The sequence below is a fragment of the Venustampulla echinocandica genome (assembly GCF_003357145.1).
Source record: "Venustampulla echinocandica strain BP 5553 chromosome Unknown scaffold_1, whole genome shotgun sequence".
Lineage (NCBI taxonomy): Eukaryota > Fungi > Ascomycota > Leotiomycetes > Helotiales > Pleuroascaceae > Venustampulla > Venustampulla echinocandica.
Window position 1 is genome coordinate 5,555,172 of NW_022474206.1, and position 22,551 is coordinate 5,577,722.

The 22,551-nt window shown below is 49.4% G+C and overlaps 7 protein-coding genes across 7 annotated transcripts; 3 read left to right on the forward strand and 4 right to left on the reverse strand.

The window, feature by feature from the left end:
- Window positions 1-300: 300 nt before the first annotated feature.
- BP5553_04328 (uncharacterized protein) lies at window positions 301-2,652 on the reverse strand (the record flags this gene model as incomplete). Its single annotated transcript, XM_032012951.1, has 2 exons — window positions 301-2,037; window positions 2,098-2,652. The coding sequence occupies 2 exons, from the start codon at window positions 2,650-2,652 to the stop codon at window positions 301-303; spliced, it is 2,292 nt and encodes a 763-aa protein (XP_031872644.1).
- A 980-nt stretch (window positions 2,653-3,632) lies between these two features.
- On the reverse strand, window positions 3,633-4,865 carry BP5553_04329 (putative retinol dehydrogenase 13; the record flags this gene model as incomplete). Its single annotated transcript, XM_032012952.1, has 1 exon — window positions 3,633-4,865. One exon carries the CDS (start codon window positions 4,863-4,865, stop codon window positions 3,633-3,635), a length of 1,233 nt encoding a protein of 410 aa, XP_031872645.1.
- Window positions 4,866-5,137: 272 nt separating this feature from the next.
- Window positions 5,138-5,908, forward strand: BP5553_04330 (uncharacterized protein; the record flags this gene model as incomplete). Its single annotated transcript, XM_032012953.1, has 1 exon — window positions 5,138-5,908. One exon carries the CDS (start codon window positions 5,138-5,140, stop codon window positions 5,906-5,908), a length of 771 nt encoding a protein of 256 aa, XP_031872646.1.
- Window positions 5,909-6,657: 749 nt separating this feature from the next.
- BP5553_04331 (Sec1-like protein) lies at window positions 6,658-9,070 on the forward strand (the record flags this gene model as incomplete). Its single annotated transcript, XM_032012954.1, has 5 exons — window positions 6,658-6,691; window positions 6,748-6,785; window positions 6,834-6,921; window positions 6,970-7,319; window positions 7,367-9,070. The coding sequence occupies 5 exons, from the start codon at window positions 6,658-6,660 to the stop codon at window positions 9,068-9,070; spliced, it is 2,214 nt and encodes a 737-aa protein (XP_031872647.1).
- Window positions 9,071-9,614: 544 nt separating this feature from the next.
- On the reverse strand, window positions 9,615-12,100 carry BP5553_04332 (Uncharacterized protein; the record flags this gene model as incomplete). Its single annotated transcript, XM_032012955.1, has 3 exons — window positions 9,615-11,770; window positions 11,819-11,952; window positions 12,003-12,100. 3 exons carry the CDS (start codon window positions 12,098-12,100, stop codon window positions 9,615-9,617), a joined length of 2,388 nt encoding a protein of 795 aa, XP_031872648.1.
- Window positions 12,101-12,889: 789 nt separating this feature from the next.
- BP5553_04333 (Uncharacterized protein) lies at window positions 12,890-16,375 on the reverse strand (the record flags this gene model as incomplete). Its single annotated transcript, XM_032012956.1, has 2 exons — window positions 12,890-16,146; window positions 16,195-16,375. 2 exons carry the CDS (start codon window positions 16,373-16,375, stop codon window positions 12,890-12,892), a joined length of 3,438 nt encoding a protein of 1,145 aa, XP_031872649.1.
- Window positions 16,376-16,585: 210 nt separating this feature from the next.
- On the forward strand, window positions 16,586-22,476 carry BP5553_04334 (putative IML1 Vacuolar membrane protein; the record flags this gene model as incomplete). The annotated part of the gene is made up of 2 exons (XM_032012957.1): window positions 16,586-17,272; window positions 17,326-22,476. 2 exons carry the CDS (start codon window positions 16,586-16,588, stop codon window positions 22,474-22,476), a joined length of 5,838 nt encoding a protein of 1,945 aa, XP_031872650.1.
- Window positions 22,477-22,551: the final 75 nt, after the last annotated feature.

A 22,551-nucleotide genomic window follows, 5' to 3' on the forward strand; every position in this document is an offset into this window, starting at 1 on the left:
AATAGCTATGTTCTCGTCTCTTGATCCAGAGGCAACATAAACAATGAACCGCATTACTTCAGTCTGTGCAATGCAGGGTATTCTCTGTATACCCACTTGTGGATAATCCATGGTATTTTTGGAAGCATGGCATCCCTCGCCCTGCTAGGTAAATGGTCTAGGCTATGGCGTTGAGAAGGTGTATGGTTCCCCATTGCTATCAAGCATGGGTTTAGAGTACACCGCCGAAGAAAAAAAACCAGGGTGCACCATGTCAATATATTTCGAGATGGCAAGCCTACGTATAGACTCCTGCCATCCTTACACCCTGCCATCCTTCCTCGTTGAAACCATGTCCTCCTCCTTCACGATAGCAATGTGAGAATTCTCGGCGTCCCTAACCTCTCCCATCGTCAATCTCAGGTCCGAGTTCATTCTCGTCCGCTTCATGCCATCATCGTTTCCTCCTTCGATAGGCAAATCAATGTATTTGGAATCCCGGATCAGAGAGCTGCAATACCCAAGGATATCGGGGTTCCGGATTTGCAGGGAGAGAATGACTGTAGCAAGACCGGAGAGTAACATGGCCAGTATTGAGATGATGAGAAATACGAACCATGGCCAAGCGACCTGGTACAATTCTTCCGAGAACCTGATAGTTGAGATAGCCGTGGGGTTATCCGGGAGCTGTTGAGGAGAGCCCTCGGTAATGAGTTGATATGCCTGGCTGAGCGTGTAGTAAGTGTTGATGATCTGGCCGAGATGATGAGAGAGTATCTGAGGCTGGGTATGTGATAGGTCGACTGGGCCCGTGGCAGTGGTTATGGCTGCTGGGGAAGGATTGCTGATGTAGTAGATTGATGGGTCGGATCTGGATGAGGATTCTTCAGTCCCAAATGAGCGGGGAAGATGGAGCGACATTGCTTGGAATATCTCTGGAAACGAGAGTGGCGTGAGGGCTGATGGTGCGTGGTGACCTTGAGAGTTGCGTTGGGCAACGACACGGCAAACTCGTGGGGTAGTGGCTGTAGTGGTACAAGTCACTTGAGATTCTACATAGACTTGATTCAGCTGGCAAAACGCAGCATCAACTCTAGGTGACGTAGAGCGCTCATCGGGAGCTACTTGCAAAGACTGGAATAGGAGTGTTCCTCGTCTGACCTCTGCTGGAGAGAGGTTCCGCAGGGAACAGGGAGAAGCAATATATCCTTGGCTCCCTGGTTGGCAGGATTTCGACGATGACTTGGTCGATAAATTTCCGTTGAAGTGGGGAGAGACGAATGAGTCTAAGCCGATCGACCATGTTGCAGTGGTATTATAGACACTGGAGGCAACGGAGGAATCGATGCCACGACATGTACCGTTATCCACAGAATAGGGGGAGCTGTTGGGGTTGCTATCGTGGTAGAAGGGTTGCAAATTCATAAATCCTGACATCCTGTTGGGAGTTCCGCAGTTCAAATTTATATAACTCGACTCGATAGAAAGATCCGTCGTCCCAATCCCTGAGGCAGCAATAGGAATTCCTACCAAAGATGAGTAGACGACTGAATCATTAGGCGACAGCGTCACCCAATCACCTCCTGTAATAGGCTGTAGAGACGATAGGGACGGAATCTTAACATTACCCCAAAGGTCCATTGGTCCAGTCTTCGAATCTGATGGGCTTAGCAGCGCTGCAGCAAACATCGATCTGAAGACTGAAGATTGCACTAAATCAGACGATATAGAATCGCCACCAGCAAACATTGATTGTGTGTCTGTTGTAAAGTATGGCACCAACGAAGGGCTTGTTCTGGAGTCTAGGCCAGGAGATACCAGCCTCAAATATGCCTGACTGCCAATGGGCGATAGCAGCCACAGCAATATAAGACATAATCCAAGAGCATTGAAGGACCGGAGCTGAAACTGGGTGCCAATTGTACCGCTAATTGTCTTGCTTCCCATCATCTGTTCAAGTTTCCCAAGAGTCGTGCCATTTTGAAGAATATATGCTGCGACTTTCACTGCAGCCCGCCCTGTAATGAGGGCGAAAGTAATTGGAAATAAAGTCGCTGCCTATGGGGTATTAACAAAACAGAAGTTCAAATTCAACCTTCTGTTTCAAAATTAACATACAATTTGCATTAAGTTCTGGTAGGTGTTCCAGTGCCGTCTCTCGTTTGTTGGTTTCCCATCAAGGCTCCCGAGGACTAAGCCTAGCGTGAGGAATAACACAGGGATGAATAGAAAGGAAACATTGCCGATGAGTTGGGGCCAGCGAGAAGATTTATTGTTGGATGGTTGCGGTGGGTGCTGTTGCTCATTAGACATATCATCGTGAATTCCCAGGTTTTCGGTCGATAACGGCGCTGGTAGAGGTTGGGTAGTGGCTCTAACTGGCTTCCGTTTGATTGCTGGAACTTGAAGCACAACCTGAGGTTGATGTTCAGCAAAACCAGCTCTTGTATAGATGCTGCTGGCATGAGGTCCCGATCTGCTAAATGATTTCGCTGGCACTGATGGAGCTATCTCGTCTCGACTGGCTGCCGACACAGGTGAGACATCCTCAGCAACACGATGAAGGACATGAGATGCTTGTTGGTATCTATCACCCTCACTCGTCCGGTCCCAGGTTCGTATCGGAATCGGTTGTCTCAGTTGCTCCGAGTCGTATTGGCTTTCTCGAGGCATACCTCAATCTGTAGCAAAGACTGGTCACGCTGAGAAGTAGACATCAAGCGTATGGAAACGAAGCCAGGCGCGTGAAGGCAATGTAATATTCAGATCATGGTTTGCCGGGAGAGATCTAGAATCGCAGGACGACTTAGACTTTTGAGTTCTACACAACACATTACGAGGTGGCCACTGAAAGTGGCGTCCTTCTACCTGTTGCGTTGTGGCGCGAGGAGGAGTGGAAGGAACTGATGGAGGCGCCAGCCAGGTTATGCGAAATAAACTCTTGGTTAGAGAACGAGCAGCAGAATATCGGATCCATCGAATTTAAACTCATCGTGCTTGACATACTACCGTACGTACTGCGGTACAAGGGTGGATTTGCACATCCAAAACATCGGTGATCCTTCGGGTCCTTCGCGGCTGCGCCGAGGCGCGATCCTTTGAGGATCCTCCAACTACGAGCCAGGATGACAGCTCCAGACCAGCTCTGCTTCGTAAAATGCACATTGCATACTTCGTATGGAGCACTACTGCTGCACGCCCATATGAGATCCTAGCATTTATCCGACGGCGAGCTTAAACAGGGGTTGTGTTTGCGAGCAGTTGACTGAGTTGAGTGTTGTTGAAACATTCCAAAAATACATACCAGGAAGGCGAGCCGAACGCATTGTATGTGGAGCGAGTCTTACATTTGGCTGTACGAATATGCCATGGTGGGAGAGTCGCCGGTGTATTAGTCACTCCCAGCAGATGTCATAAAACGATTCTGTTCCTGTCTGTCAGATTCAAAAGGTGGCGTCAGCTGAAGGCGACTTATATGTAACACGCCACGGGGGTTGAGGGAATTCGGTGGTGTGAACTGGGAATTAGAGACATGAAACAGCATGGCCCCCACGATGTTCTGTTGACAACGGAGGTATGTTAAGAACAAACTTCGTAAACTCCGTTGCTATGATATGACCGCCACAGTATGCTTTAGAAAAACGGATCCGTATTTATTTAGTTTTCCTCTGCTTCCGAGACTTTGATGCATTCTTCTTGGTGTCGCTAGTGGCTGTACCCGATTTGCTTGGGACCTCCGCTGGCTGCTGTGCCTTCTCTGATTCCTTCTCCTTTTTCCGTAGCGCTCTTTTCACGGCCTCTCGCTTTTCAACTTCCTCAATAAGCTTCTCGCTGCCCTGCCACAACTTCTTTGCAGCATCTTCATCTTTGACATTCCGGGCGAATTCCAATTCTCGACATTCCTTGATTAATTTCCCACCAGATCCACGCCCGAGAGTAGCTTCCATGGTAGCATAAAGGAAGCTCTGAGCTCCACCTTCAGGGCTCTTCAACAGCAGCCAAATATTCTGCCAGAATACTAAATATACTGCCAACCCCCAAAGTGATCCCCTTGTGAGCCACCGTCGCATACCTGGCGTTCTGCAGTATCCTGGATCCACGAATATGACCCGTGCAGTCATAGGAATCCCATCCGGCCGCTTGTACGCGTCTAAATGTTTCTGAAAAGCCTGCCCAAATATCAACAGTGCCAGTTTGCTTCGAGCATATGCTTTCGCCGGTGTCCAATCTTTCGTCGTCAGAGCATCGCTCCCATCTCCGATCGCAGGGGACGTGATATATGAGGAGCAGGTTGCAAATATGATACGTACATCGCGATCCGGGGGCTGTGCTCGGATTGCCGGACTTAGTATGCTAAGAAGATGGAAGTTGGCAAGATAATTGACCATCCACGATTTTTCCAAGCCCTCTTCAGTGAGGACTCGGGGCTTGCCAGGTGGTGTAAGAGTCGAACCACACAGTATTATCATATCTAGGCGGCGTGGCGGCGCATTGTCAATCCATTTCGTCGCAAACAGGCGGATACTATGCAGGGAGGACAAGTCGACTTGCTCAGCATAGATTAATTCGTTTCCCGATCGTTCTCGTAAATCCTCGATGTAGTCGATGAGAAAGAGATCCTTAGGGGACTGGCGGACGAGGAGGACTAGTTGCGCGCCCCTCTTCGCCAGGTCGAGGGCTATTGCTGCTCCTATTCCAGATGTGCCTCCTGTTATCATAACGACTTTGCTGTGGAGCTTCCTCTCCGAGGTGTTTGTAGCGCCGATACAAAGCCATTTCACCGCTGAGATTATGGCGATTGCCACGAGGCCTTTGAGAGTCGTCCAGGCAGATGGAAGGCCGGGTATACCAACCCAAAAGAACTCGGCGATGAATGGCAAAGGCATTGTGGAGAAAGGCGACTGGCTGGTTCTTGTAGGAGGATAGGAGAACTTCGACGACTGCAAGGCTGGAAACACAAGGCACCGTGCCTGAATGTTCCAAGGCATCTTCAAGCGAGGTGGCGGATTTAAGCTTAAATTCTCGGCTCAACTTTCTATTTATATTTCTTGTTGTTCTTGTCCACCGCCACGGTCACAACGCCACGCTCCCCCTTCCATGGTCAATATATCCTCAACAACTGGCGTTCAGCTGCCCTCAGCTCCGTCCCCGATACGCGATGTCGGATGAAGATACGTACGAGATACCACTCCAAGACCAAAGGGTCTTCGGCGCAGGAATCAAGCGCAAGCGGGTACAGTTTGTCCCCTCAACTTCAACCGCCCCAGCCGTTCCTACCAGCCAGACCTCTGGGAAGTCTATTAGTGATCTATATCTTAAACTAGTCCTTCCAGAAGACCCCAAAACAGCCTCAAATGAGACCGTACGCTCACGGTCGGCCGTCTCGGATTCCCCAGCGACGGGGAGATCTAAAGATGAAGAGTCATTGCAGTCGCATGTCTGCGATATCTGCAATCTACCCCTCTCAGCCCCGCTGGACAACAATTCTACATCAACGACCAGGGATAACTTAGAAAATGCAGAGAATTCGGGGTGTTTAAACCTCGCAACGTCAAAGCCAACACCGCACGAGGCCTCTCTTGCCCATCAAGTCTGCCTAGAACATTCGCATCCTCCCTCGCATCTAGACCGCAAACGGAAAGGCCTAGCATATCTCTCTTCTTATGGTTGGGATCCTGATTCGCGACTGGGTTTGGGGGCATCCGGGCAAGGGATCCAATATCCGATAAAAACGAAGCCTAAAGACGATAAGCTGGGAATTGGCGTGGTGCTGCCGAAGGATGGGGAGATAAAGAAAAAAGTAAAACCAGAAACATTGGACGCGAAGAAGATGAAGAAATTATATTACAAGGATAGGAGAAAATCAGAACGTTTGAGGGAGATGTTCTATCGAAATGATGACGTTGAACGATATTTAGGGACGAACTGAGAGCAAGACTGCTATACGAAACCCGTACCTGGAATTAGCAGTCACACGTCGCTATTATTACTTTAGCTGCCCCTTTATAGACCGCGGTGGCCCAACTATAATGTTGCTATCTAGCGATGCTTTTTCTACATGAATCTGCTTTCAAGCAAGTGATGTGGACAAGGGGAATCGAGCCCCTGTGTTGCGATTAATGACAAATCTGTAGGCGCTGGTAGCATCTCGAGAATGAAGGAGCCTTATATCTCTGGATATGACAGTGTTGAACCCGTGTTTTGATGTAAACGGAGTATATATGTCATATATATACAATATATGATTTAGACGATTAGGAATATAATAGATCAAATATTTACTCAACAGAGCTTGCCTTTATGTGCCTTGAGAAAGACAGCCTTATTTTCGTATTGATAGAGATAGAGTATCTTAGTGTATTAGTGTCCGTTGTAGACTTCGTTAATTGAATAGAAATCGCCGTCATTGTTCTCTCACCGCCCGCCGAATTCTGCCACGCGCCAGTCCAACCTCTTACATGTTTATGCGCGAAACGCAGTACGAGGTACAACCCCCCCACTGAACAACCACAGCGCTGAACCCTACGAATACTACGTACTTCGTACCAACTTCTGAACTCTACACTCCCCTGCTTCCGGATTATAACCATAGCTACATAATCCCCTCGCACCGTTTATCATTCCCATTGTTGTGCCTGAACACCGGCGACTTCGAGGCGGATCCTCGCTCATTCCAAGATGGGGGCGTCCGTAATCCAGGAGCAGCGAGAGAGTGAGCAGGACATGCCCGCATTTAGGAGAGGGAGATATGACTGACAGTTGCAATAGTCATTTTAAGTACAATCAAAGCAATCACTCGAGGCGACGTAGGTCTGCTGTCCAGAGCCCTTGGGCCCTGCTAATCATTGCGGCAGTGGAAGGTACTGGTTACCGACGAAGAAGCCAAGAGGTTAATAGACAATGTGGTCAAGGAAGATGATATCCTCAATGAGAACATTGCTAGTACGTTCTGCGATGCACCCCAGGAATGCGTATGCTGAAACAGAGAAGATATCGAGAGGATCGAGGAGAAGCGGGACATGAATCCTGATATGGACGCCATTTACCTCTTGTCCCCGCAACCACATATCGTCGACTGTCTCATGGCAGATTTCGAGCGCCGAAGATATCGGAAAACTTTCCTCGTGTGGACTGGCCTGCTCGAACCTCAGATGCGCCGGCGTATCGATGTGTCCAGGCAGGCTCAGGAGCAGTTGGCGGGGTTTGAGACAATGTCGATAGACTTCTTTCCCCGCGAGTCGCATTTAATAACGTTCCGGGATCCCTGGAGCTTCCCGATACTTTACCATCCAGCATGCAGCTCTCTAGTAAAGGACCATATACAGCTTCTTGCAAGAAAGGTTGGACTCTTGAAACTTGTGCGGAGCTGCAGACTAATGCAATTTAGATTACTGGAATTTGTGTCTCATTGGGGGAATACCCCAAAATTCGATATTATAAACCTCGAAATCCCTTGCACGAAGCAAGCGTTCTGTGCTCCCATCTGGCGAGGTTTGTCCAGGAAGAGCTGGATGCCTACGCGCAGTACAACCAGAACTTTCCGCCACCAGCCTCCCGACCACAAGGCGTCCTCATTATTACAGACCGATCAATGGATCTGGTAGCCCCTCTGATACACGAGTTTACATATCAAGCGATGGCCCATGATTTGCTGCCAATAAAAGAAGGTGATAAAGTAGTCTACAGGACTGTTATCAACGAAGGGCAGCGCGACCAGCAAGAAAAGGAGGTGGAGATTGGTGAGAAAGACAAGATCTGGGTCGAAAATAGGCACCGGCATATGAAGGACACTATCGAGAAATTAATGGGCGATTTTCAAAAGTTCATTGACGAGAATCCACATTTTACGAATACCGAAGATGCTACTAGTTTGAGCGCTATCAAAGATATGTTAGCGGGATTACCGCAATTTCAGGAGTTGAAAGAAGCATACTCGTTGCATCTGAGCATGGCACAAGAGTGTATGAATATCTTTCAACACCACAAACTCCCAGATGTCGCATCGGTTGAGCAGTCACTCGCAACAGGACTTGACGAGGATTTCCGGAAGCCCAAGAATGTAGGCGATCAAGTCGTTCGACTACTGGATGATGATAGTATTGGGCCAGCGGATCGATTGAGGCTCACAATGCTCTACATATTATACCGAGAAGGATTAATAACGGAAGATATTGAGCGCCTTCTCATGCATGCTTCTCTACCGGAAGGCGAGATCGGTGTCATTCAGAATATGGATCTGCTTGGTGCCCATACTACGAAAAAGAGCGTGAAAGAACCTAAGCTTAACGCTGCGCCCCTATTCCCACGGAAGACTAGCCCAACCGCTCAAGACGAAGAGTACGCACTTTCACGCTTTGAGCCGAGCCTGAAGCTGGTGCTCGAGGAGCTAGCTAAGGGCACCCTGGACCAATCGATCTTCCCATACACCAAAGCCCCTCTAGACAATTCCGAGGAACTCCTCGCACAATCACAGGCATCTCTACGGAGCGCGAAGCCAACTTGGGCGCGGAACCGCATGTCAACCGTAGACAGTCGGCAAAGAACTATTGTATTCATGGCCGGCGGAGCAACATACTCAGAGTCTCGGGTCTGTTACGAAGTCTCCGACTCTAGAAGCAGAGACACATTTCTCGTCTCCAGCCACATGCTTACCCCAGCATTATTTGTGCGGCAAGTTGGAGATTTGAGCGCCGATAGAAGGAAATTAGATCTCCCCGTCGACCGACCCAAACCGAAAGCCCCAGCGCATCTGTTCGTAAGAAACGACCCCCCTCGGCCTCCACCAAGTATGGCCCCTCCTGGAGGCCGGCAAGGTATGGGCTTGCCAGCCCGAGGCGGTCCTGGAGCTGCTCCATCGCCTCCCAGCATAGCCGGAAGCCAAAATGGCAATGTCGGCAACCCCTACGATCGACCCTCGCCCGCCCCTCCAACCGCCGGTTTAGCAGCCATGAGCATGAACACCGTCGGAGGTAAAGGTCAGCCCATCGCCCTGAATGGCGGTAGCAGCAAGAATAAGCTAGAGAAGAAGAGCAAACCTGAAGGTGTGGAGAAGGAGAAGAAGAAGAGAGGGTTCTTTGGGAGCAAGAAGTGATTGGTGGAGCGAGCAGCTGTTGTCTTGTGCAGGCATTTTATGGCGTTGAACGCTAGCCGGCCGAGAGTAGGGACGAAGGGATGGATAAGGTGGCGTTAGGGCAGGTCTTAGTGGTATATAAGAATGACGGATGGGGTTTTGTGTATAGTCAGCTTTCTGGTATTCTAATACTTCGTGGATACCCAATGAGGCATGACATTACGATCACAATGAAAGCATTTGGATTTGTATATATAATCCGTTGCCCAGCATGCTTTGAATTTTTTCTCATTAAGCATATTCCTGGACTGTGGCGGAAACTAGCATCTAAGCTGCCAATATCCTCCACCAACATGCAATCACCCCAGTAATATGATTAATAATAGGTGACAGTGATACAATTCCCATTTTGTATCCCCATCTGGCCCCATGCTCTGTCGAGTAAGGCAGACGCAGCCTCATATCATTCCCTTATGGAGTATAACATATGGTTACAAAAAAAGCTGTCGCTGTCCAAATCCAAGACCGGTCCTTCCTAGCCTTGTACCATCATTCATTCATGTAACTATTGTCTCCTGAAGGCCCCCTGAGGAGGTGGTCCCCTTCCATCAAAAGGCGCACCGCCGAACGCCATACCTTCCGGTCCTTGAAATCCGCTAATACCTGGTGGCAAGAATCCTGGAGGTGGAGAGTTAAAGAACCCCGGTGGTGGAGGCATCGGAATGTTCCGTGGGGGGCCTGGCATTACGTCCGGAGGGAAGCTACCCATGGGAAAGCCGGGAGGAAACATTTGTTGGGGAACGGGCATGCCGCGGTTTGGAGCGCTGGCCAATCCTGGTGGAGGCGGGACATTTGGATTGATTCGGTGTTGAGGGGGAGGGAGTTGTGAGGCGCGGTCCCAGCCCATTTCTAACCCTGGAGGTGGTGGGCGTTGTAGGATTTGGGTTGGTTGCGGAGGATTGCCTGACTGCCTCTCGTGCGGAGGAGGCGGTCCACGCTGGAAAGCTGGGTCGTCGAAGAATCCTGGTGGCGGATGAGCCCGCGCACGTTGAGATGTGCTCCGTTCACGTTGTGCTGCTTCTCGTTGCGCAGCTTCCTCTCGCTCAAGCATTTGCTGTTGTTGTTGCATTTGCTGGCGATCAATTGGTTTTCCTAGTGGTATTCTCATATGAGCCTGCTCTGATCTTTGGGGTTCTGGTGCTGCCTTGGCGCTCTGCATCAGGCCCATGAGAAATGCGGTGTTGTCGTTTCGGGCAGGTTGTTGATCTGGCGTGCGTGAAGCCCGATTCAAAGCATCTTGACGTTGGCCAACTAACTCTTGCAACATCTGCTCTGGTCTAATCGTCGGCTGACTACCAGCCACCTGCCTCTGGGTCATTAGTTCTTGGAGGGCCTGCTGTGAGTTTCGCGTGGCTGGTCGTCCTTCCTCATGGCGCTCGGCACGATATTGCTGGAAGTTGTCTTGGCTGGGGATCTGGTTACTTTGCTGCTTTTCTGAAGTATATGGCTTTTGCTGAATAGGTACGCCTGTTGGACGAGCAGAGCCTGTGCCTGTGCCTGAAATGGTTTGGCGTTGAAGCTTTTGAAGTAATTGTTGAAAAGCCTCCTTCTCGGCAGCAGATTGCGAGCTATTTGCTAGAAGTGCATCAAACCCACCTTGAGATGGTTGTGCCATGGCTGGCAAGGGCTCGGGTTGCCGTCCCTGAGGCTCTTCCTGAGCGAAAAACGACGTGAATCGAGATGCTTTTCCAGCTCCCTTGGGCTTTGCCAACCCTTCCTTTCTCAGTTCAGAACCCGCCTCTGGGCTCTTCTCTTCTGTCGGAGTAGCCCACTTGCCGAAGAACTTATCAGGTCCGGTATCAATTGCAAGTGGAGTTTCAACCTTCGGTTTCTCTAACCCGAAAAAGCCACTACCAGTATCAGCGCTGGGCAACGCAACTTCCGCAGGTGCCTTGCTGGCAGAAGTTCTATCTTTTCCTTGCATCTGCTCTTTCCACTTCTGAAATTCTTCCTGTGTATGAGCTTGGGTCTTTTCCTCTTCCGGTTCAGCGAACCACTCAGGCTCGCGCTCCTGGCGCTGGTCTCTGTCCCAGCGTCGATCTCCCCTATCGGGCACTCGATCCCCTCTGTCTTCGCGGTCTTTGTCCCTCCAGCCTCTGCTTCGATCCATAGGCCGATCCCCGTTGCTATTACTGTTTCGCTCCCTCGGTGCAGGTGCTCCATCAGCGCTGTCTTTGAACCACGAAGGCTCATTGCGTCCGCGTCCGGTGCCATTCTTACGCCCTTCGGCTCGCTCATGATCATCAGTATCCTTGTCCCGAGAGTAGCTATCGAAGCCTCGAGCTGGTCTCTCTTTATGGTCTCGATCTTCTCGATCCCTGAATCTCTTATCATCCTTATGTCTGTCGAGACCCATCCGCCCGTTGAATCTCTCGGCTCCTTCGTTCCCAAAGCTCTTGCGAGGCTTAACCGTGCTCCATCCGTCGCTGTCCTGATCACCGTCGTTGCGTCTCATTCGTAGATTATTACGGCCCTCTCGTGGTCGGTCATTATCCCCATCGCCAGTCCTGCCACCGCGGAAGTTGAATCGGTCACGAGTGTCCACATCGCGAGCAGAGGCCCGCTCCCGTTCTGGAGAATCGAAAGGTTTACCAGCGCTTCGAATAGAGGTTGCGGACATGAAAGAGGTCTTCGGGGGTCCCAAGATTATATCTTCCGGATCTGTGAAACATTAGTAAATACTATCAGGGTGAATGGCAAATACCGTACTCGCACTGCTTCGCGACATGTGCCGTTCAGCACCAGGCCGTTTATTTGGCTGATCTAGGTCCAAGTTAGAGCTGTGATTCTTAGCCTTCTCATTCGCTAGCTTGGCTGAATTACGAGTAGGGTCTGCTGGTGTCCTGATGGTTGTTAATAATAGCCTTGGGCCCATCACTGGCGGTGAGCTTACCCCATCCATTGCTCTGCTGGAGGCAGGCCAAGAGGTTTAACTACCAGAGGAGACTCTTTAAGGAACTTCAGTTCATCTGGGGTGTATCTGACGGCCATAGTAAAGGTAAAAGCGCAAGCTTAACCGGCTTGGGTGAATGCGAGAGCGAAGATAGCTATATATGTTTCGGAAAGGGCTTTGGTCTTGTCCTTGAAGCTGTTTTCAAGGTGGTAGAGGGAGGTGGGTGGATAATGGATCGGGAAAGGAGGCAGGAGGCGGTACGCCTATATTGCAAACGCAAAATCGCGGCCAGGGTTGAACAATAGGGGTTATGGGTCCTAAACTGCACGCGCTGCAAAGCAGAGACAGAGTATTTGCACGAACTTGTGTTCAGACTGGCAGAGCGCCAGGCGCAAACGGATGTTGTGGGCTTGCAAGAGCAGGATGGTATTCTTCGAAGCAGATGCGATCTGGGCTCAATGGCAGATGTATATTAGGAAGAGTTCGATGGAGGTATGCGAAAGGAGCGCTTCCACAGGTCGAAAGTCAAGAGTATATATCGAATTTGGGAATGATTAAGTTGTCGTTGTTTGGTTTAGATGGGTATTTTGTCGCACCGCGCAGGAGGCAAGGTTGGCCTGCCTCGCTTGCGCTAAACACCAGTGGCGTCTGTCTAGAGATCCCCTCCCCCGTGTGTCTAGTAAATAAGGTACAAGATCGGCAGCTCCCCAACTTGTAGTTTGGGGGTTTAGGGATTTAGAAAAGAAAGTGTTTGCCTGCTTATCCATTCACTTGTCACCCGGTCACAGTTGAGTATGTGCACTAATCAACTACGAATACTGCCGAGAGCCGTTGATTGTGGGGTATCTAACTGGATTTAATTTCTACCTACTTCGATATATATGCTCCTAGAAATTCAAAGTGTCGGCTTTGATAGCATTTACGCCCCTAGTCCTTGCCCATTTCTTAACCCGCTGCTGATCTGAGGTTTCCAAGATCCTCTCCATCAGCACCTTAAGGGACATCCCAGAACCCAACGCAACTTGCGCTTGAAGCCAAGTCATTGTGCTGAATCTTGTGATAAGTGTGGTGCTGCCACCTTCTATGGTCGTAGCTCTGAACAGGATCCTCAATATCTTGTCCCGCAACCCTGGAGCCAGATATGCACTGTTCCAGATACTGAATAGCTTTTCAAAAACTCGCCTCTTGCGATAAATAGCCATGTCTGCTGCTGTTCGAAGACCCGCGAGCATGTATGTAAGTAGCCAGCTCATCTCTGGATAATATGCGTCGTCTAGACTTGGAGCCTCGTCGAGGATCTTATACATCAAAGGTATCTTTTCCAACTCCCAGGTCGGACCCTGCGAGAGGAATTTGTTGATTTTCGGGTACAGAATATGCAATGGGTCGTTAAGCACCGGAATGGCATGGGCAGCGAACGCCGATATCACAGTGGGTAAAGGTTGCTCGTCGATGATTTTCTTGGCCGTTTCCACCACCTCAGACAAGAGTAGCCAGATCTGCTCTTTCTCTTCGAAGGATGACTCGTTTAGTTTCGTAGCAAATTTTGAAATATTCGTGAGAGCTTCCTTCCGCACACTCAAGTACTCCGACGACATAAGCATTATCAGAGAAGCTGCATGACCGCCTTCCACAACCTCATCGACCTCTTTTGTCGTCCATTTGATAAGCGAGTTGTGGTTCTCACCATGAGGCTTGGAATCCTCAAGCATGGTAGCCATCAAAGCGGCTTTCTCGGTATCAGAAGGCACATTATTCTTGGACTCTTTTATGGAGGTCTCGCGGGGTATCCGCTTAGCTTCAGGGACCGAGATACTATCGACAAGCTTACGGGATCGTTCGATGGTCTTTCGTGCGGGTGATTCGACCGGTGTTTCTGTAGCCAGCCTCTCTATCACTGATTTTATCGCCGCCTTGTTCTCCTTTATTTTGATGCATGTCGCCAAGTAGCCTGCAACAAATTGAGCAATCTCTTGTATAACCTGATCGTCAGCGGACTTGATCATAAATGGCCATTGTTCCGTGATAGCCAAGGTTAATAGGCTGAAAGGACGCTGCTGGTCCTTCGATTGGTCCTTCGCCTGTATCTCCTCAAGCGCATATATGTACTTGATGGGCTTAGCAGCACATCTTGATATACAGTCGTCAAGGAACGTATATACGGAGGGTGCATTCGGCGTCCCGCCAAGGGATCTTAATCTCAGAATAAAAGAGTCTAAAGCCGAGATTTTGGTTTGAGTTTGCAGTATTTGATTCTCCTCAATGACCGAAGCAAGAACCGAGCGCAACTTGAGCAATGGGACATCCTCAGGAGCCTCAGCAGAGAGCTTTAACATGGCCATAAATGGTGAAAGAGGAAGTTCCGGCGTCGTGGCAAACCATCGCATACCGGGTGAGAAGTGTGCAAATTGGAAGAGATTTTCTAACTCCATTGCACGCAAGGCACGATCTTGTGGTTTTAAGGTCGTTTTATCCACACTGTGCAGTGTTTGCGATAGAACTCCAGACACGTCGAACTTAGCCTCCAGCGCGATGCTAGGAACCACTTCATAATACAATACGAGTAACTTCGTGATCGCTTCCCTTTGTAGCAAATCGTCATCAGTCATATTTCTGAAGCCATGGATGACATCTTTGATTGATGGGCATCTTTTGCAAAAGGCCTCCGTCAATAACGTAGCTGCTTGCGTCCATAATTGCGATGATCCATCTGCTGCATTGTGATACATTCTTAGGGTATCTTTGAATTTGCTGAAAGCGATGCAAAGTAGCCTGACGGCAAAGAACTTGATCAAGGGTTCGGGCTGTAATAGGCAGCCTCTTAGAACTTTCTGACTTAGAGGTTGAGGTAGAATACTCTCCAAGACTATAGAATGAGGAGGTGGGAGTCGTGCATATCGCTGAGAGTGCCCAAAGAATTCAGGGAGAGGCAGTTGCAGGCTGGAGAAGAGAAATGCCGAATACCCAATCCAGGTTGCCGTCAGTTTAGGATCGAATGAGAAGGACTTCTTGTTGAAAAAATACTCCGCAACCAGTTCAGGCGCCGCTCGAAATACAGATATTAACAGTTCTCTTTGTTTGGTGCTGGACCAAGGCCGGAGGGTTTGGATAAAATCAGACAGAATTGTATTTCGGATTGGGACCTGATCCGTGAAATTCTCCATCCACTCGATACTATCCAGGCCTAGATCAAGGACAGCTTCATTTGCGCCAACCTCGGCAAGATCATCAGGGTCGATGCCTCGAGGGTAAAAGCCTGTTTGGTGGTTGAGAACTCCAAAATCATGAGAGGTACATGCCGAGACTAGGAACTCGTGTGCTACAAGATTCACAGGTGTCTGAGGAACTTCTGCTCCCCCATCTGGGTGCTCATATCCGTACAAAAGGGCGATCCGGCCCAACGAAGCAGCATTCACAACCTTAGTTTTAGCATCTCGTGGGAGTGCCTCATCCTGAAGCACATATGTTTTCAATGTCGTCAAGATCTCACGAACCATGGGAGCAGGATCATCTTCGATACCTCTCGTTAAGTTTGATGCGATATCTCGTTGATTAAGAAGTTCTCGTTTTGCTTCCACGGGGAGAAATTTGAAGATGGGAAGGATGAATCGAAGGGCATTGGTTCGCACAGATGGGCGTCGGACATCCTCTATGCCATCTCCAGTGAATCGTAGGTTGAGGTTACGCCCCAACCCCTTGAGGGTGTGATCCCTTGCACGGAAAACCTGCTTTGCTAGAGCTCCGCCGTCGAAAGTACTTAATTCCTTGAGCAATCGCAAGACCGGAGAGATCAAGAATTCCCTGTTCTTATTCGCGGTCAGACCGCGAGAAATTAATTCCAGTTGACTTCTCTGAAGCATAGTTCGGCATAGCCTCAAGCCGTGTTCAGAAAACTCGAGCACGTTGGACAGTGTCTTGAGCAGTAATGCAAGGACAGCCGGGACTGCGGATAATAACGACTCGTCATTCGATTGGGCGGCATAGCTCCATGTTTGCATAAGGTCCGGTAAATACGCCGCGGTTTTGTCGTTCTCGTCTTCTGGTTTATGCGAATCGAGGTAGTCCTTTAGAATCGCAGTTGCTCGGCCAATATCCTTGTCTGGGTTCGCGAAGCCGTCGAGGAAGTTTTTGAAGGATTGAATTCCTATAATTATCTTAGCACCATCTCTTTATACTAGGCGACTAGACTTACCATGTTTCGCTCGGATGTGGTCCTGATCAAAAGCAACAAGTTGTCGCAACTGTTTCCCAGAGTTTATCTCCGTTGCAGCATTTACATTTACGCTTTTAACCGGATTGGTGATCTTCTGGCGTTTGAGGTAGGCCTGATCGCCATCCTCAATGCCAATATCTTCGGCGCTCCGTTTCGCCATTGTCAGCAGATTTGTCGTCGATTTTCTAGCCTGTTCATTGCCTTTCTGGAGGGGCAACCAAGTTCGCTGTTGTTGTACTTGTACGCGAGGCTTCGGTGAGGGAACTTTTTTTTGGAACTTCTGCCGATCGACACCCTGATAGGCCGTGCACGCTATGCTGATTCTGGAACCCCAAAGGCGGTCAACAAGCCGGCAGAATTGGAGATATCAATGTCTCTTGAGCTCCTCCAACTTCCTCAGAATTACATCGTCATTAACCATGCCGCACAAGTAACTGCTCTCTCGTTCAGCCTAGAGGCTCGGAATATTCCAATGTCAGCTGTCCCGCCGTCGACTCCCCGACGCGGGACTCAGACTCAGCGAGCGTCCCATCTTCGGCACGTCAGTAATGGCAGTTCAAATACCAATTCCGTCGACAGTCGACCGGTGACTGCAGCCTCGGATACTGGAACGGTCCAGCATAACCCGATTCCTCTGAAGTCCCGTGCTGAGAGAAAATGTACTCTTTGGATCCATGAGGAAACCATTTCCAGGGATGAAGTTGTCATCAATCTCGGGCTATTCCCGGGTGTCCAGGAAGGCGATCTTATGGCAATTGTGCCACTGAAGACTGATTCCGGGGTCCGTGACTTCCTCGACACTGCACAGGCGGCGAAGCTGGATGGAGACGCACTTTCTACTGTTATGCAACGTGAGAGGAGTAGCTCAAATCCAAATAGTCCTGGCGCGGCCAGCGGCACCCAATATGACATCGACTTACAGGAGCGATGTTTGTTCATTGCTAAGGACATCTCCAAGGAGATGGAGGCCAAGCAGCCAAAGCTGGAAATTTCGGTGGCAAAGCAAATTGCAGATATATTTTCTCTCAAGGCTCGGTCACAGGTCCTTGTTATCACAGTTCGTTTAGTCCCCTCCCGACCCGTCAGATACTTCGTTAACCGAATATCTAGGCCGACCCCGCTACCAGCTCTGCATCTCATGTGGAGCTATCATTCAAGGATGAGTATCTCTCTCGGTCTGACATGTGGAGGCTGGCTGTTGCTCAGCTGGCCAATAAGACAGTATTCAAGGGCCAGAAGATCCTTTTCATTGGAAGTATTAAAGCCCAGGTATCTTCTATATATGTCTCTGGCCGCAAGGTGCGGTCTGCATTCTGTACGACAGATACAAAGCCCGTTTTTCGGAGTGAGTCTGCCCGATACGTCCTCTTCATTCAGATGTCGAGAGAAATGTGGGATTTTGATTCGGAAGGCTCCGGCGAGATCATGTTTAACAAAGTCGTTAATGGTTTCCTCCCGGCACTTTTTAAAAAGTGGGTGTCCATTAGGGCCAAGCACCTCGTGAGTATTGTTCTTTTCTCCAGAGTGGAGTACGATACTGGAATCACGTCTGAGCTGGCGACAACTACACATGATAGCGCCTACCATACAGGCATACAAGCAGAGGGCCACAAAAAGCCCTATAAGGACTTTTATCGGGTGGTAGTCAGTGAGATGGCTAGTGGATCATGGACAACCATTTTATATGAGTTGAAGCGCGAATTCAAATTCTTCCGCCGGGACATATCTACCTACCGTATCAATCTGGCAAAGGCGGCGGCGTCAACGCCCGAGAGCAATGCCAAATGGGTGTCGGACACGCGCATAGAAGCCGAGCCGTCTTTAGCCATGCATGGCAACGTTCTCGAGGCGATCAATTTGGCTTGCTCGCAATTCGCGCATGATTACATTGACCGAGATCTCATGCGTACTGGGATCTCGGTCGTGGTAATTACTCCTTCGCCTGGGCTCTTTGAGGTGGATTATGAGACGTTGAGGATGACTACGGAAACGCTAATTGGGACTGGTATTGGCATCGATCTTGTTTGCCTTCCAAAGATGCCGCTCCACTCAGTTCCACTATTTCGCTATCGAAACCCAGATTATAGTGCTTTCCAGGAGGCGCTACATATGAAATCCATGCATAGCGAAGATAGCACCCCCCGTCAAAATGCGGCCATCTTTGGGAGCAGTTACTCCTCGTTAAATGAGTCATTATCGCCTCTGAAGGCCTCATTACAGGATCGGAGTATTCGTGCAGGGTCATTTTCCGCGCCCAGTCCCCCGAGCGAGTGGTCCTATGCCATACCTCACTGGCTCGATGTCTCTTTCTGGACTGGAACCACTCAAGACATCCATCTCGGAGGCCCTTTAGCAAAGCCTGTCAACCAACACCTCAAGAATGGGCACACTCAACGGTCAAGGGGCTTTGAGGTTCGATGCAAGATGTATGAGATGGAAATGGCTAGTGTGATGGAAAATGTCTTAACTGAGATTGCCGTAACTCCTTTGCAGCAGCACCCACTTTTTCCTAAAATGGCTTTTCGGCCTCGGGATATACCCGGTAGCAAGTTAGATATCCGGGGGGACTCTAATTCACTTGTACGGGAGAAGATCTATGCAAGTCTTTTAGAATTCGTGAGCGGCCCTTCAAAGCTGCTATTTGACCGAAATTCTACGGAAGAGGAAAAAAGGCTTTACAAAGCTATAGATAGTTTCGATATGGCTGTATCGGAGCTTTTAGAAGATCGGCCCGACACTCGACAAATAATTGAAGGCAGAAAGTACTCTCGCCCGGGCAGTGAGGAAATACCGAGAAGAATATTCGCCGATGATTCAAAGTTGCTCGGGACACCATCTAGTCAAGATCACGCAATATATAGAGATGTGGCCTTTATGGCGCCATCCAGCTCCGGGAAGAGCAAGCAAACCAGTCGCAACGGTGATGATGCTAAGAAGCTGCGAAAAAACAGTCTGGGCAGCATCAGTACTGTAAATTTAAGATCACCTCCCGCCAGACAACCTAAGACCGGACGACAGATTAGTCTTGGAAAGTTCGGCTTTGGTATTGCGGCACCGAAGGCAGCAACCGCACAGATACAGGCAGAACATGCCAATGCGACTAGACCGACTACTGTTACGATGAAGCCGCCGCAAGTGAAGACGTCCAACGGTGCAATGACAACTCATTTGCTTAACACTGCGGTTGGACATTCCCAGGACCGGCCACCATCTGCTCATAGTGACAAATCTAGAAAGAAGCCAGGGACCCCTCCACCACCAGAGCAGGCCGAAGATGGAGAAGGAGAAAACCTAAGTAGCCGCCCCATGACCATTAAGAGCGCTCTACAATCTCTAGATTCCACAAATCAATTCAAGTCCCGATCAATGCTAGGCTCACTTCAAGAAGCCAGCGATGGATTCGATGACAAAGATAATTCACATACTTTACAATCCACCAGACCCCACGACGCTCAGAAGCTATACACCTCGAAACTTCTTGCAGGATCGGTTCCTGAATTGCCAGCGACATTGTCACCCACGACAGCCCTGTCGCCATGGCTCAGCGTATTGAACCCGTCAAATCCTTCTGAGAACGATGTAATTGGACCAAGCCAGTATAGGCGGTGGCAACATGTTTTCCCTCGAACTGTACGTACAAGGACAATGAAGTGGAAGTCGCTTTGCGCCCCAGCATCGGTGCCTTTAACCACAGAATACTTCCCGACCAAGCATCAGCTCGATACAGAATATCAACAAAAGCCATATAGCATATCCCAGAATGCAGAAGATGAATTGAACGTGCCAAACTCTAGAGACCGACTTCTTCGGGAACTTGTTGGCATGCGATTATCCCAGGGATTCCAGATTGTGGTTGGATCGGCGGTCGCGGGGGCGTTCGGCCAGAAGTCTCTCAAGATTGCAAACGTGTTCGATCGCGACCATATTGCAGAAGATGGGGCAAGTGTTTTTATGTCAATGGGAAACATCATACACCAGTTATCGTGTGTCAATGAAACGGAGGTTGGGGTGGACATGTTTGTGCGGAAACCTACTGCGTCTTCAACTGGCACTGGTCCAGTTCTTCCAACAGTCTATAACCCTGCAATTCGAACAAAACTGTCCGATCGCTATGAATCTTGCCAGGTGGTGCTTGGGAAGCCAACGGATGAATACAATTGGAACTATGTCGATTCATTCGTTGCAGGATTCGATGACGAAATGTCAGAGAGCTTACGGTTCTGGCGCGCCCGTTTTGTTTTAATACCTGTTGCAAGGCCAATGCAATCTCAGCTGCGCCAAGGAGAGGATAACGAGGAAGAAGTTCGTCTGGAGGGCATCAAAAAGCTCACCCAGGCCTGGCAGCGACATAGAGTCCTTACTCCATCGGAGCACCGATTTCAGAGTCTTGCAGCACGCAAGACTAAAGATCAAAACCCCCTTGATATCGTCTACAAAACTGAGGACCCTTCTATCGTTGTTACAGCGGAACTAGAAACACTACCTATTGTTGAGATTGGTGAAGGAGGCTCCCGACGAGGGCAATTATTTGAAAGTGAACGCTTCCGTAAAACGAAGTTTGACATTGTAGCACTGGCCGAAGCCATGCAAGCTCCGGTTGAACGAGGAGGAGTGCGAATGCAAAATAGAAGGTGGCACTTCCGGCTTCATTACAGCTGTTTTATTGGATCTGACATGACAACATGGTTGATCGAAAATTTTGAAGATATCGACACAAGAGAAGAGGCCGTTGAGCTTGGTAATAAGCTAATGGTGAAAGACGAATTGCAGCGGCTCAAAGAGAAGGAAAATGGAAAGGAGAAAGACAAAGATATGGGAATTTTTGTTCATGTTGAGAAGCGCCACCCCTTTAGAGATGGGCAATATTTCTATCAAATTGCAGGAGAACTGGCAAAGCAACGACCGGAGAGTCGAAGCGGCTGGTTTGGCTCGAGGCGCCGTGAGACCTCAGTCCCTGCTACACCAATGTCAGAGAGCATGCCAAGAGAATCGCCGAGGCCAGAGCAATCAAGATCCAGCTCCATCCAAGATGGGAAGTCGTCTGATTCGGGGACAACTACGCCGACAACAACCACTGGCGGAAAGAAACCGAAGGTTGCTCTTAGCAAAGTCATGAAATATGATGTCGACCATCGAAAGCGGTCATATCGTCCCGAACGGATCAATCTGCACTATGATCGACTGCATAACCCCGATAGTTGCTATCACATTCGGATTGACTGGATAAGTGTCACTGCTAAGTTAATTGAGGATGCGATAGAATCCTGGGCCCGAACTGCGGAAAGCTATGGGCTAAGGCTTGTTGAGGCACCTATTGGTGAAGCCTGTGCCATATCAACTGACAACCCTTTCCGAAGCCCATATACCATCAAACTTGCTGTACAACCCCCAGAGCGGGAGCCTACAACCTATTTTGATGTTAATTCCTTCACCCCACAGTCCAATTCTGCATCTGTAAGCCGTCACTATTACCAGAAAGCCATCATGAGGAAGTTCAATTTTGTCATGGATACCGAAGCCGCACGGAATTTTCCGAGCAACGTTGATACTGTGTACTCTTGGGGCAAGCCTCATTTCAAATACACACAGTACATCCATCGATCTGGGATCCTGTTGGCACAAATTCTAGACGACGGCAATTTCCTGCTCGCAGCAAACCGACTGTATAACAATCGGACCGCCGCAACAAAAGATTTAGACAGATATGTCAAAACGGACCATGAACGCACCAACCGTATCCCATCACTGATCTACGGTTTCGGGGGCAGTATGGAAAGGTCAACTCCCCCAAGTTCACCTATGGTTCATCCGTATACCTGTTATGGCTCTCCTATTTTGCGCCCTGCTGCCGACAACCTCGGGCCCACCCTTATCAGCCCTAAAAACGTAAATACCATCACACCCGAGACCCTCAAAACCGAGCTCGAAGCCTTCTGTCACAACGTCCCCCTCCTCGAGTCCTTCTACAAAGAAGTCTACGATAAAGCAACCCCGCCCAGCGCCACCCCACCAAGTTTCCGGAGCCCATTCGTGGGTAGCCTGCTTGATTCCAATATCCCAACTTTAGGCCTCCCGCCAGGGCTTCTAGCTAGAGATACAAGTCCTAGCCCAATGCGCCTCTCCAATATGCCAGGCGTTGGCAGCCCCATGCCACAGCTGGGGAGGAGACCGAGCGTGCAAACAGGTTATAGTGGGGATAATGCCAAGCAAGGACAGAATAGTCCTCGGGGTAGTATTGCGGAGGGTGAGAAGGAGCCGTGAAAGGCAGATCGAAAAGAAAATGGATTATGGATTTTTGGGAATATATATATTATATTGTAGCGTGGGTATATACCT